The following is a 14,294-nucleotide window of genomic DNA, read 5'->3' as shown; positions in this document are numbered from 1 at the left end:
GGCCACCGCTATTCACCCTATTGAGATATCCCATAATCCCTTGCACGCCAGAGAGTCGCTGCAGTCTAAACAACACAGAGAAACCATAACAGCAATTGCAAATGAACATTATACTACCAAAATGTCAATTTTTATGCCTTTCATAACATTTATAAGAGACTGCATGCATGACACCCTGAAAACTTGCTAAAACAAATATTCCAAATATTCCGTGTCTGCTACATTTAACCTGCGTGGAACTTCATAAACGCAAACCGAATTTTGGAAATTTTATATATATTACTCTGGAACAAAGAGTGTTGTAAAGGACAATAAGCAGAGCGTTAAAGAGCAAACTTCACTTTTCACCAGAACAGGAAGCAATGGTGGCTCACAGCAATTGGGCAGCACAGTCTCGTTTTAGGGCAGGCGGTAAAGGGGTAAAATATGACACATATGATGCAATTTCTCAACTTCTGGGGATAGAAACACATCACTTTTTCTGAGTTTTTGGGCGAATTACACGCAAACAAAGTGAACATACAAAGAAAAAGTGACGATGTGGTGGAAAAGTGGACACGTGTTGCGGCTTATTTATGACCTGGACCTCAAACGTTTCGAGGCGGTTTGCAGGTGAGAGAACGTAGCTACTCTGGTTAGCTGTGTAGGCTAACAATTACTCACATTTGCCTCGTCTTCCCTTCTCCACTGGGAACTGAAAAAAATGCCCTTTTCATGACTGCTTTGGTGATTTCCAGAAGTGTAAAACTCCGGCTTCAGAAAGTAAAAGTCCAGCCACATATTTGTTCCATCTTCCTAATAAACCAGCTGTGAAGTTATGCTGTGTATATATTGCACAACGGGAGCAGTTGTCCCCATAAGTGGTCAAATCCCGCAATATCACGCAGTGTTCAAACCAGACTGCACTGCCCTATTCCCATTGAAAATAACAGAGAAACAACCTGAGCTTCTCGCATGTTTACATAAAGCAAACACAATAACGTGTAAAAGCCTAGATAATATATTCACAAGAGTTTTAAGTACAATATACAAAGAGTTTTACCTTGCGATGTTAATGCTGTTGTCCGTGTGCAGCCGTTAAATTATGTCGTTATCAGACCGTCTCAATGCAGTTCTCAATGTTATTGACATCTCGCAGAGCGGGGAACTCTGACGTTTTGCGAGATTTTACGGGATTTGAAACCTCAATAGGGCAAATTGGACAATGAGTCAAGAGGCGAAGATGCTCGACTCAGCTGCTGTTACTCAAGGCAGACCCTAACTATACATAACTTTATGGCATAACACATCTTAAAGACCAAAACCCTTTTTTTGGATCAGGCTGTAAACATGTTTATTTCTGCTCTAGATTTCGACATTTTAACATGAACTCTCTTTTGGAGGCAGCCTCAAGTAGCCAGTCAAGGAACTACAACTTTTTCAGCATCCGGGTGGACTTCTTCTTAACCAATTGAAGCTTACTGTTTGGACTTTACCCACCGATGATCCTTTGGTCACAAGCCCCCCACTTTAACCACTTGCCCATCTCCTCCCCAGGTAGAGTGACCAAAAATTGAACCCAAGTCTACATAATGGCAGCCCAGTTCTTGATGAACCCCCTTGATGAACTTGCTCTCCACCGTGCAAGGAACACATGATGATAAGGTTTGGCCTCTTCAAAACCAACCAAATCATACAGCTGCACAAAACAGCCTGCTGGAAATAGACATAAATATCTCTTTATTTTAAAAACAACATATTGGTTTTCTTTATGAATGTGTGGCAATACATATAAACTGACATAAAAGAGCAAAATTACGTGTACAGTTTGTAGTGATATGCCACAATAGACCTTTTGGACCGAGATCTTTGATGGACAGGTGCAAACACCCTCTGGGACCACAGTGAAGACAGACTGTATTAGAGTCATCTGAGAACTGACAGTAAATGATACAACCCCTGGCAAAAATTATGGAATCACCGGCCTCAGAGGATGTTCATTCAGTTGTTTAATTTTGTAGAAAAAAAGCAGATCACAGACATGACACAAAACTAAAGTCATTTCAAATGGCAACTTTCTGGCTTTAAGAAACACTATAAAAAATCAAGAAAAAAAGATTGTGGCAGTCAGTAACGGTTACTTTTTTAGACCAAGCAGAGGAAAAAAATATGGAATCACTCAATTCTGAGGAAAAAATTATGGAATCACCCTGTAAATTTTCATCCCCCAAATTAACACCTGCATCAAATCAGATCTGCTCATTGACATTGACCCTATGTGTCTTTTTGCAAGGAATGTTTTTGCAGTTTTTGCTCTATGGCAAGATGCATTATCATCTTGAAAAATGATTTCATCATCCCCAAACATCCTTTCAATTGTCCAAAATATCAATATAAACTTGTGCATTTATTGATGATGTAATGACAGCCATCTCCCCAGTGCCTTTACCTGACATGAAATTTACATGTTCTCTTCAGGCAGTCATCTTTATAAATCTCATTGGAAAGGCACCAAACAAAAGTTCCAGCATCATCACCTTGCCCAATGCAGATTCGAGATTCATCACTGAATATGACTTTCATCCAGTCATCCACAGTCCACAATTGCTTTTCCTTAGCCCATTGTAACCTTGTTTTTTCTGTTTAGGTGTTAATGATGCCTTTCGTTTGGCTTTTCTGTATGTAAATCCCATTTCCTTTAGGCGGTTTCTTACAGTTCGGTCACAGACGTTGACTCCAGTTTCCTCCCATTCGTTCCTCATTTGTTTCATTGTACATTTTTCGATTTTTAAGACATATTGCTTTAAGTTTTCTGTCTTGACGCTTTGATGTCTTCCTTGGTCTACCAGTATGTTTGCCTTTAACAACCTTCCCATGTTGTTTGTATGTGGTCATCAGTTTAGACACAGCTGACTGTGAACAACCAACATCTTTTGCAACATTGCGTGATGATTTACTCTCTTTTAAGAGTTTGATAATCCTCTCCTTTGTTTCAATTGACATCTCTCATGTTGGAGCCATGATTCATGTCAGTCCACTTGGTGCAACAGCTCTCCAAGGTGTGATCACTCCTTTTTAGATGCAGACTAACGAGCAGATCTGATATGATGCAGGTGTTAGTTTTGGGGATGAAAATTTACAGGGTGATTCCATAATTGTTTCCTCAGAATTGAGTGATTCCATATTTTTTTCCTCTGCTTGGTCTAAAAAGTAACCGTTACTGACTGCCAGAATCTTTTTTTCTTGATTTCTTATTGTGTTTCTTAAAGCCAGAAAGTTGCCATTTGAAGTAACTTTAGTTTTGTGTCATGTCTGTGATCTGCTGTTTTTCTACAAAATTAAACAACTGAATGAACATCCTCCGAGGCCGGTGATTCCATAATTTTTGCCAGGGGTTGTAATAGCCAAAGTCTGATTATCCTAGAGGTTGGAAGAATTTCTTATCCGCCTGACATAGCAGCGTGCCACAGCAGGGTGTGAATCAAAATTGAAATGAACTCATGCCATTTGTGCTCATCACTGTCACAGCTCTGCTGCTGCCTCTTCTTTATTCACATGGCATGACATCTTATTTGGTTCACACTCGAGATCACACTGTTGCAAAAACTTTCAATAACTAACTGCTTCTTACCTCTGCAGCTGACTTTCCTGAGCCTTGATTATGTGTGTGACACCGTGCTGAAGGTTACACGGCACTGATGAGATGGGAAAGTGGTGGGATTGTAATTGGGGGTGTTGTGCTGAGCAGGATTGATTAAAGGTGTGAACAGATGGGATGTGAAATTTTCTAGCTCAAAGAAAAAAATATACCCAGGTAATGAGCTGGCTTTAATTATATTGTTTTATGTTGTGCACTGTAATGTGTTTTTTGCACAAGTGCCATTTGTCCTTTAAAAAAAAAAAGGACATTTGCACATACATGTGCAAATGAAGAGTTCAGATGCAAAACCCAGTAAGTCCTTTTTTTCAAATGGAGAAAAATGCAGTTGAAAATGGAGATTTAAAGGAAACCCTATGCAAAAATGCACAGACTTTTATCAGTAACATGAAAACAGTTTGTTCAAATTCTTTCATATTTTGCACACTGATGATCTCCTTGACAAGCCAAGTACATGTTGGCCTCAACTAAAAATTTATGGTTTTAGAGATACTGGGTTTTGCATCTGACCTCTTCAAATGTCCTTAAATATACCCTTAAAGGAAATGATATGTGCAAATGTCCTTTCAATACCCTGACCTGGAGTAAAAGGGTATTGAAAATAGGTGGAAGTACATGCATTTGCACATAAATGTATAATGTAACAAATTTGAAAACATTTGTCATTGCATCAGTTACATCAGGAGCGGCACATCACAATGTCATTTGCAAAATGCATGTACTTCCACCTATTTTCAATACTCCCTTACTCCAGTTAACAGTTACAGGTTGGCTGGAGCCTATCAAAGCACTCATAGGGTGTGAGGCAGGGTACACCCTTGACAGGGCACCAGTCTATTGCAGGGCCACATATAGACAGACAAACACATTCACATTCGCACACACACATACAGTCAATTTAAAGTTATCTAACATGTTTTTACATGTAGTGCAGCAGATAACAGAATATTTAGTTATTTTTTAAATTGTGAAACAAGTACCAAATTTAGTACAAATACTCCTTATACATCACTCTTTTGAAAAGAAAAAAAAAAACAAACAACTGGCCACTTGATTTTTCAATAGGCAGCCAGGTAGGGGTCAATTAAAGAATTAAACAGGCTTCAAAATAAAAGATGCACGCTATACCACATTATTCATCTAATCATAAAGATTCCAAAAAGGTATGGTTTGGACTATTTGGAACTGAATTTTATGGAGTTATGGGGTAAAAACAGCAAGAATAGAGACAAAGGTAAATTTCAGTTTGTACAGGGGTCAAAGGTTAAGACTATGTTGTATGCTTGGTCTCCAAAATAAAGGCCAAATAATGTCAGCATCCATTGGATTCTATGACATGTGACATACCCGTAATATGATAACTAAGCATGACACATGGACCAAACTATTCCTTTTTAAAACCCTATTAACTAATTTGCATCACAAATGTGTGTGTGTGTGTGTGTGTGTGTGTGTGTGTGTGTGTGTGTGTGTGTGTGTGTGTGTGTGTGTGTGTGTGTGTGTGTGTGTGTGTGTGTGTGTGTGTGTGTGTGTGTGGACAAGATAACTCAAAAATGGCTGGACGGATTTTCTTCAAACTTGGTGGGACTATTACTTTGATAGCTATCTAGAGATGATTTGATTTTAGAGTAGGGAAAGATTTTATACTGACGGAAAGATGAATGCAGCAATGTACAAAGACATCCTGGATGAAAACCTGCAACAGAGCACTCTTGACCTCAGACTGGGGTGATGATTCATCGTCCAGCAGGACAATGTACCTAAGCACACAGCCAAAAATATCAAATGACTGGCTTCTTGACAACTCTGTGAATGTCCTTGAGTGCCCCAGCCATCTCTGGAGAGATCTGAAATGGCTGCACTGACATGTCCCATTCAACCTGATGGAGCTTGAGAAAGGAATGGGCAAAACTGCCCAAAGATGGATGCACCAAGCTTGTGACATTATATTCAAGAAGACCTGAGGCTGTAACTGCTGCCAAAGGTGCATCAACAAAATATTGAGGAAAGGGTGTAAATACTAATGTACGAGGTCTATTAGAAAAGTATCCGACCTTATTATTTTTTTCAAAAACCATATGGATTTGAATCACGTGTGATTACATCAGACATGCTTGAACCCTCGTGGGCATGCGAGAGTTTTTTCACGCCTGTCGGTTACGTCATTCGCCTGTGGGCAGTCTTTGAGTGAGGAGTCGTCCACCCGCTCGTCGATTTTTTTCATTGTTTAGGAATGGCTCAGAGACTGTTGCTTTGTTTGATAAAAATTTTTTCAAAACCGTAAGGCACAACTGAGTGGACACCATTCAATAAATTCAGCTGGTTTTCGGTAAAAATTTTAACGGCTGATGAGAGATTTTGGTCTGGTAGTGTCGCTTTAAGGACGGTCCACGGCGCCTGACGGCGATCTGCGCTTCGAGGCGGCAGCGTCTCGCCGTTTCAAGTTGAAAACTTCCACATTTCAGGCTCTGTTGACGCAGTAAGTCGTCAGAGAACAGAGAACTTTCAGAAGAAGTCGGCATGAGGAGTTTATTCGGACATTCCATTGTTAACGGTCATTTTGTAATGAAAGAACGTGCGGGCAGAGTCGCATGTCGGGCTGGACCTGACCACGGGGGGTCGCGGCAGGAAAAACACCTCCGTTGGAAATCTTAACGGGCAAGTTGGAACATGCCCAAGCTGTTAAACAATTTCTCAGTTACTCACTTGTTGAAAGCCATTAAAAGCCGCCTGAATTCTACAAATGGTTTTCAACACGGAGGTGTTTTTCCTGTCGCGGCGCACACAGATTTGCCGAGTCGTCACGGAAACGACTCGGCGAATTTGCGCGTACGTCTTTCATTAAAAAAATGTCCTTAAACAGTGGAATGTCCGCATAAATTCCTCATGCCGGCCTCTTCTGAATCTTCTCTGTTCTCTCACGATGTCCTGGGTGAATTAAGCCTTAAATTAGGATGTTTTCAGCTCGAAACAGGCCGACGACAGCGCCTGGAAGCGCTGCAGGACGTCCCGCTCCGTGGGAAGTCCGTACACCGACAGAAACACCCCATAATCTCTCATCAGCCGTTAAACTTTTCACAGAAAACCAGCTTAATTTCTCGAATAGTGTCCACTCGGATATTCCTCACAGGTCCAGAAAAAATTTTGATAAAGCAACGCGCGCCGTCTCGAGCAGCGTGTGAAACAAAGGAATTCAGCCGAGAGGGCGGGACCACATCTCACTCAAGGCCTGCCCACAGGGAAATGACGTCACCGACACGCGTGAAAAAACTCACGCATGCGCACGAGGGTTCAAGCATGATTGGTGTAATCGCATGTCATTCAAATCCATATAGTTAAAAAAAAAATAAAAGGGTTGGTTTATTATCTAAGAGACCTCGTACATGTGATTTCTTAGTTTTTTATTTTTAATAAATATGCAAAAATTACCAAAAAAAATCATGTTATCATTATGGGGTGTTGTGGGTAGAATTTTGAGGGGAAAATGAATATACTCAATTTTGGAATCAGGCTGTAACATAACAACATGTGGAAAAAGTGAAGCACTGAAGTTCAGTGATTAATAACTTAAAAATTAACACAACCCTAATAACAATTGTTTGGACTATTTATTAATATCTGAGCCATGTAGAACTCATTAAGACAATTAAACAAAAATAAATTACAAGCACTCGGAGAGTGCAAACCTCCGCCAAGGCCATGGGGTCACTAACATCTACACGCCGTGGAATCATTGAACCTAAAAAAGTCTAACAATGATGTTTGCTAGTAAAAAAAAGTTTCATCTGCTGTGACTGGATAGCATGTATCCTTAGCGCTTGGCATCACAGTTTATTGCAACTTGCACCTTTCCCAGAAGCTACTGTCATCTGAGCACTGATATTGTTATTGCATGTGCTTATAGACAAAAACAAATAAGAGACAAAATTCAATTTATTATTCAACTAAACTGCAAATATATTAATTTTTTAACATTTATGAAACACTTCTCTAAATAAATAACAGTAAATTCTGAAATAGAACTATTTTAAAGTGTTGCATGTGCTACACAAGGCCATAGGGTCACTGACCCTAAAGAGATTCCCTCCTTGGCACAGTGATCTATTCAACAATTCAGTGTTACAACCAAAACTATGATACATACACTTTTCTTTCCTTTATATTTGACATCCTTGACCATGAAAACATACCAATAGAACTTGGAATCACTTTTATGTCTTTATTAGTTCAAAAGTTATTGTATAAAAACGATTTTTCGGTAATGGCGGTTTTCTTCTGGATCTAGCTCCATAACATTTGAAACTACATCAAATCTGATGACACCTTACTGAATCAGTACAGATTGAGCTACAATTTGGTGTTAGTTGTGCATCTCTAGCTTCATTTGTCACCTCACACTGACACATTTTCTATTTTCCCTATATTTTTGCATATTCTGGATCACCAGATCCGGAATCCAGATCCGATCATCACCAAACTTTGTTGTTTGATAGAACATTTAACTATGTTACACTAAAACTATTTCTCATAAAATTTTGTTAGAACAATTGGAAATTCTATCTGGTGCATTGCAGATATACATATAAATAATGTATTTGTTCTAAATTTGAATTTGGTATTTCTTATTTTTTATTTTATTTTGTTTTGTTTTATTTTATTTATATTGATATTTTATTTGCACAGAAGGCAGCACTTTTGTGTCCTTAAAAGGACATATCCAGGAACGTCAACGCTGGCACGCGGGCATCTTCAGGATCTTCCTTTTATTTTTGACGGGGGTGTGAGGCTGCAATATAAATTTCATAATCACAACAAAACAAAATTTCGGACAGTTCTTTTCCAATAGTATTTATAACTATCAATTATACTTTATTCAACATTTAGAAATCTGGTGACACTGATCATGCAGAATTTTACAGCGTGTCCATTTATTATTTGCGACCCCGCGTGTCTCTGAGTTGGTTTGTTCTGAAAGGATACGGACGATCAGGAAGTGGAGGGCGGTGGTTGGGTGAAAAAGTACCGTCGGTTGAGCAGCTGTGAAGTTTGGTTTCAGGTACGTTTTTACTTAGTGTTTTTTTTTCCCCCCTCCCTGTTACAAATTGTTACACATTTCCACTGCGGTAGGGATTGTTGCTCCAATTAAAAAGTCTGTGTCCATTTGGTACACTAGCGCCAGCGCGTCATATCCAAGTGAAAACAGCTATCTCTTAGCTGTGCTGCTAACGTCGTTAGCTGTTGATGTTGATTGGCGGCTAAAATGTCGTTATTTTTCTTACGTAACATAATTCTCTCTCTTAGGATGTTTTCATCTGCCGTGTAGCGTTTTAATCTGACATAGAAGTTTTTAACACAGTCTTTGTTGATATTGCAAATGCTGGGCCGAAACTTTGAGGCAGTCCGTTTGAGCTGCTGTTACTGTTGTAAAACAAGATCAAACCTAAAAAATTGACATTCAATTTTTGTGGCACTTGTTAGCTTTGTTTGTACAGGCAGTCATAACTATGCATTTCCCCCGTCTTTCTCAGAACATTTTAAACTGTCGCTAATAATCACTTGTCTGGACAAAGACAACCCCTATGATGATTTACATCATAGATAGATATGATGATCTGTGATGTTGGGTAGTTTTTAATTGGCTGTTTTGATTATGGTATCATAACAATGGCCAATGTTGTTTTTGGGTTTGTTGAGTGTGTGGGGGGGTGTTTTTTTTAAATGTGGAATTATTGTAAGTCTTAAGGTTTTTAAATGTATTTATTTAAACAGGATTTTTCTGCCATTTGGGAAACAAATTCCAACAAGGAAATTCCAATAAGTCCTCTGGCCTGTTGTCTCTCCAGTTCCCATTTGTAGGTGCAATGGTCAACTGTTGCAAGGTTGTACAGTGGATGCTTACCAACCAAAGAAACGGGTGTTCCATTCACAATCCTGTGTTGATCAAAAACTTAAGTTTGCTACCTTGCTGGTGTGTTTTTGACTGTAGGTCACTTTAGATAAGAGTCTGCCAAAATGTGTAAGTGTTATGATGGCAAAATAGCCATTATGTTTGACTACATGTGCTACCTGAGATAACTGAACATATGTAATGCATCCATATCAAGATCTGTTACATCATTTTCTTTTAAGCATGCATAATGGACACACTTGTATTCTAAATAATGCTCAGATTGTCACACCCTGACACTTGAAGGTGTGCAATAATTTTAAAGTCACCACTTGCCCAGTCCTCTTCTTTTGCCCTTTTTTTTTTTGTCTGCTTTAATGTGTTAATTTGAAATTGTCATAGTGAGGAAAACCGGAGCAAATCTCACGAGAAGGCCACACAGTCACACTTTAACATTCATGCTTAATAAATCACTTTACAAATAATATCCCTGATTAATCAGCTTAATTTTGCAACTACACACAGCTCAAAATGCTGTTTTCTGGTATTCCATAATGTGAGTAAAGTTTTTGTTAAACAAGATTTATAGCTAACCTTAGCATGTAAATGATGGCTCCTGAAGTATGTAGATGGTGAGCAGGTCAGACCAGAAAGCTGCGTATTGTCTCATTATGTAGCTCTATGAGGGGGCACCACACCTTTTGAGTGATGGAGTCTTTTGATTTGCAGCATGGTCCACTTTATATTTGGTTGTCATGTGCCCCATTCTCCTCTTACATTTGGCATAAAACCTGTGGCAAATTAATATTCGGCTCCACTGTAGAGGCTATGGGCCAAAAGGGAGAAGCTCAAGGAAATGGCTCAAAATCCAACCATATAATGTTGCGAAGAAAATTAAATTCACAACCTGCACTGTTTTCTATTGAAAATTGTGTGTATAGAATGTCGATTGTTGTAAACACTGTTTGCACTTACCAAAGCTCTCAATGCAGCATGTGTCTAAGTTTTTCTTCATTTGCTCAGGTATAATATCTGCAAAATGGCAAGCAAAAAAACCAAGGTAAAAACTGCAAGGAAGCGCCCACAGCGCGCCACCTCCAATGTCTTCGCCATGTTTGACCAGTCACAGATCCAGGAGTTCAAGGAGGCCTTCAATATGATTGACCAGAACCGTGATGGCTTTGTTGACAAAGATGACCTTCATGACATGCTCGCCTCACTAGGTAAGGGCGGGCTTCTCTAGCTGGACTCTGTTTTTGTGAGGTGTTGAGGGTAGTTTGACATTGATTTATTGCAGTGTCTCTTTATTGAGGGCTGAAATATTCATCAGTGTGTACATGAAACAGCCCCCCCTCCCCCCAGCCTCATTGTGACACTAGTTCTTGTGCAGCTGCTGCTTATCATTAGTGCTACAATTAAAATATTAAAGGAAAGTTTTTAGCCTGAATCACCTCCATAAATGAGCAGTTCACACTAGGACATTATTCACTGACATGACAACAGTAGCTTTGTTTTGACAGTGGATATTTACTGGATTATAAATTGCACAAGAGTACAATTTGTAATGTCCAGAAAAATGCATATTTAAGGGGGCGAGTCGCATTTATTTTTGAAACATACTTCATAATAATTCAAGAAAACGTAGCAGTGGGGGAGGACTGTTCACACATTGAAAGAACAAGCTAAATAAATTAGCTGTTTACAGTTTCCACTGTGCTGGAAACTTAACTTTTTGTCATTACACCAACTCTTTTACATAAGTTGCAGGACCTCCCAAACAAGTAAAAAAAAAAAAGTGTTGGGGGAAAACAGTACTTCATCCCCTTAGAAATGGTTACTCTCCTATGTCTAATTGGGCACCGCAGTCTGGTTTGAGGGCAGGTGCTAAAGGGGTAAAATATGACAGATATGATGTATTTTCTCTACTTCTGGGGGACCAGCCACTACACTTTCAATGGGTTTTTGGGCAAATTACATGCAAACAAAGTGAAAAAGTGACGATACAGTGGGGAAAGTGGACATGTGTTGCGGTTTATGATCTGGAGCACAAAGGTGTTGAGGTGCTTTTCCCGGGCGATTAAACAGAGCTAGTCTGGTTAGCTGTGTAGGCTAACACTTACGACACAATGTCTCCCATCTAGCTCGCCTTTTTTCTCCACTGGGAACCGAAAAAAATATATATTACCGCGGCTGTGTCGGTGACTGCAGCTGAAAACAAAACGGTACTCCATTTATCCACGTGAAGTTATGCTGTGTGTGTATATTGTGCAGTGGAGCCAAGGTCCCCCTAAGTGGTCAAATCCAATGATATCACAGAGTTCAAACAAGACTGCAGTGCCCTATTGGCAGAACAAAAGTGTGACAATCTCTCTGTAGCCCAGTGTCATTATACACATAGGGTACCCCCTTTATCTATTTTAAAATAAACTACATTGATGTGCATTGTTTGTACAGGAAAAAATCCTACTGACAGTTACCTGGAGACCATGATGAATGAAGCTCCTGGGCCCATTAACTTCACTATGTTCCTCACAATGTTTGGAGAGAAGCTGAATGGCACAGATCCAGAAGATGTGATCAGAAATGCTTTTGCTTGCTTTGATGAAGAGGGCACAGGTATGATGCTGTGATCCCAAATTGGCACTGTAAAATGTCAGCTTACTTTTTCTTAACGGCTGTGAAGATGCCTTTCTGCTTCTTATTGGAATGTTTTCATACCTCAAAGACGGGAAAGGTAGCGATAAAAGCTTCTGCTAAAGGAATGACACCTTAAAGTATTTTTACACTGTAAAAGTGTAAAATGGCACTAAAGTGTTCTGAGTGAGTTGGAGGGAAAAATTTTAGTTTTTGATGTCTGACTTGTTCGATTTTTTAACTTTTGCTTCTGCCTTCAGGTTTCATCCATGAAGATGTGCTCAGAGAGCTGCTCACAACAATGGGTGACCGGTTCACAGATGAGCAAGTGGACGAGCTTTTCAGGGAGGCCCCCATTGACAAGAAGAGCAACTTCAACTACATGGAGTTCACGCGCATCCTAAAACACGGTGCAAGGGATAAGGATGATTAATTGGCTGTACCAGCCGGTACTGTTCCTCTTCTCTCTCATCAGTGCTGTGCATCTCAACCCTGAGTTAACCAAAGCAATAACTACCCACCATACTTGTTGTGAACTTCCAGAATTGCCAAACTTGCAGTAAAGTAAAAAAAAAAAATAAATAAAAATTTTAAGAAGTTGTCAAAATGTTTTTGTTCCTGAAACAGTGTTGGGTAGTGGTACTGTAAAAGTTCCACAGGGTTACTCTTTCTCATCTGGTTTGCTGGAGTTTATACATTTTTATAACTTTTGTTTTTAAAACTCTATCAAGTTGTACTTTGCTAACTACCCTTGCATAAAGGGCAATTGAAATAAGTATTGGGTTGCTCTCTTTATTTTCCTGAAGTCTTAACATATCCACAGTTTACTTCACCCCTCCTCTGCCACCCAACAGGTCGTAACAAGTCCTCGTGCTCTTTGAAGATTCCTTCAGCGTGTGTGAGCGAGCACTTGGCTCAACTTGCTTCTCTGTTACAACACTGAAAGTGCAGATTTACAAGTTAAGAAGGCAGATGCTAAATTCCAGAATGTTGGGAACTTTTCCTGTCCTAAAATTGTCATACATCAGATTGTGGGAAGTCTATGGAGACTTTATTCCATATCCTTGATGTCGGTTTCCTCCACGAGTTCAATCTGACAGGACGAGTTGTAAAGTTAACACTAACCTGGCATGTTCTCTCTAAACAAGTCACTCCACTTAGTACATCTTATGAAACTACTTCCAGTAGAAACTTCAGTACCAAGACCAGCAACTGCATAAGTTTCCGAGTTCGAACAAACCTTAACGCTTGTGGCCCACAAAGTATTAATGCTTGAAGGTCTACCAGATAAATAGCTTCTAAAGCACAAGACAGTGACTTGCAATGCTGTTCTACATTGAGTGAAGGTAAAACTGTCAAGTTTTGATATTATTTGACAAGTCTAGTCCAAAAATTCATACAGGCCTTTAACTTTAATTAAAACTCTGGAAGACTTTCTGTGATACTGATATGCTTGAAAAGGCCACGAGGGCTAATTGGGTTTCTCTTGGAGCTAGTTAGACAAAAGTGTTGTGGCTAGCTGAAAAGGGACAAATCCAGAGTTCACTTGATACAACTAAATGTTCAACACAAGCGAGTCCTGAACAAGACTGAGCTCTTGAAGCCCACAACAAAGACTGGTACCGCTTTAGAACTGGGTGTACTGAGACGGACTCAAACCCAGATCTACAGAATGTTATCTTGTCTTTATGCCATTGAGCTGCTAATATGAATGTGGGAAAAAAAAGTTTTCTGTACTGTTAAAAGCAATGAAATTCAAAAGTACATATATAGTATATCAGCAAAGTTCAGTGCTTCACTTTCTACATTTTGTTACAGCCTTATTTCAAAATTGGGTAAATTATTTTATCTTCCTCAGTTCTAATCACAACACCCCATAATTTTAATTTGTGCAAATTTATTGCACCGTTAGCAATTACAGCCTCAAGTCTTCTTGAATATGATGCCACAAGCTTGGTGCACCCATCTTTGGGCAGTTTTGCTTATTCCTCTTTGCAGCACCTCTCAGGCTCCATCACAGATGAGTGTCAGTGCACAGTCATTTTCAGATCTCTCCAGACATGTTCAATCAGATTCAGGTCTGGGCTCTGGCTGGGCCACTCAAGGACAGAGTTGTCCTGAAGCCACTCCTTTGAT

The 14,294-nt window shown here is 39.5% G+C and overlaps 1 protein-coding gene across 2 annotated transcripts; it reads left to right on the top strand.

Annotated features, from left to right (window-relative positions):
• The first annotated feature begins 8,581 nt into the window (after positions 1 to 8,581).
• LOC117507698 (myosin regulatory light polypeptide 9-like) lies at positions 8,582 to 12,769 on the top strand. Of its 2 annotated transcripts, none has more exons than XM_034167517.1 (4): positions 8,582 to 8,695; positions 10,553 to 10,747; positions 11,979 to 12,140; positions 12,419 to 12,769. In XM_034167517.1, exons 2-4 carry the CDS (start codon positions 10,564 to 10,566, stop codon positions 12,589 to 12,591), a joined length of 519 nt encoding a protein of 172 aa, XP_034023408.1. In that variant the 5' UTR covers positions 8,582 to 8,695; positions 10,553 to 10,563; the 3' UTR covers positions 12,592 to 12,769. The 2 variants fall into 2 exon arrangements, with proteins under 2 accessions (XP_034023408.1, XP_034023414.1); XM_034167523.1 differs by having other exon boundaries at positions 8,591 to 8,693; positions 10,548 to 10,747.
• The last annotated feature ends 1,525 nt before the right edge of the window (positions 12,770 to 14,294 follow it).

The sequence above is a fragment of the Thalassophryne amazonica genome, chromosome 1 (genome assembly GCF_902500255.1).
Source record: "Thalassophryne amazonica chromosome 1, fThaAma1.1, whole genome shotgun sequence".
NCBI classification, from domain to species: Eukaryota; Metazoa; Chordata; class Actinopteri; order Batrachoidiformes; family Batrachoididae; genus Thalassophryne; species Thalassophryne amazonica.
The sequence above is the reverse complement of the archived record's forward strand: the minus strand, read 5'-3'. Positions and strand labels throughout refer to the sequence as shown.

What these genes read in the sequence shown, in the direction of transcription:
- LOC117507698 (XM_034167517.1), top strand. Translation starts at nt 10,564, where the DNA reads ATGGCAAGCAAAAAAACCAAGGTAAAAACTGCAAGGAAGCGCCCACAG. An exon ending in TGACATGCTCGCCTCACTAG is followed by an intron (nt 10,748 to 11,978) that starts GTAAGGGCGGGC and finishes TTGTTTGTACAG; the next exon opens with GAAAAAATCCTACTGACAGT. An exon ending in CTTTGATGAAGAGGGCACAG is followed by an intron (nt 12,141 to 12,418) that starts GTATGATGCTGT and finishes TTCTGCCTTCAG; the next exon opens with GTTTCATCCATGAAGATGTG.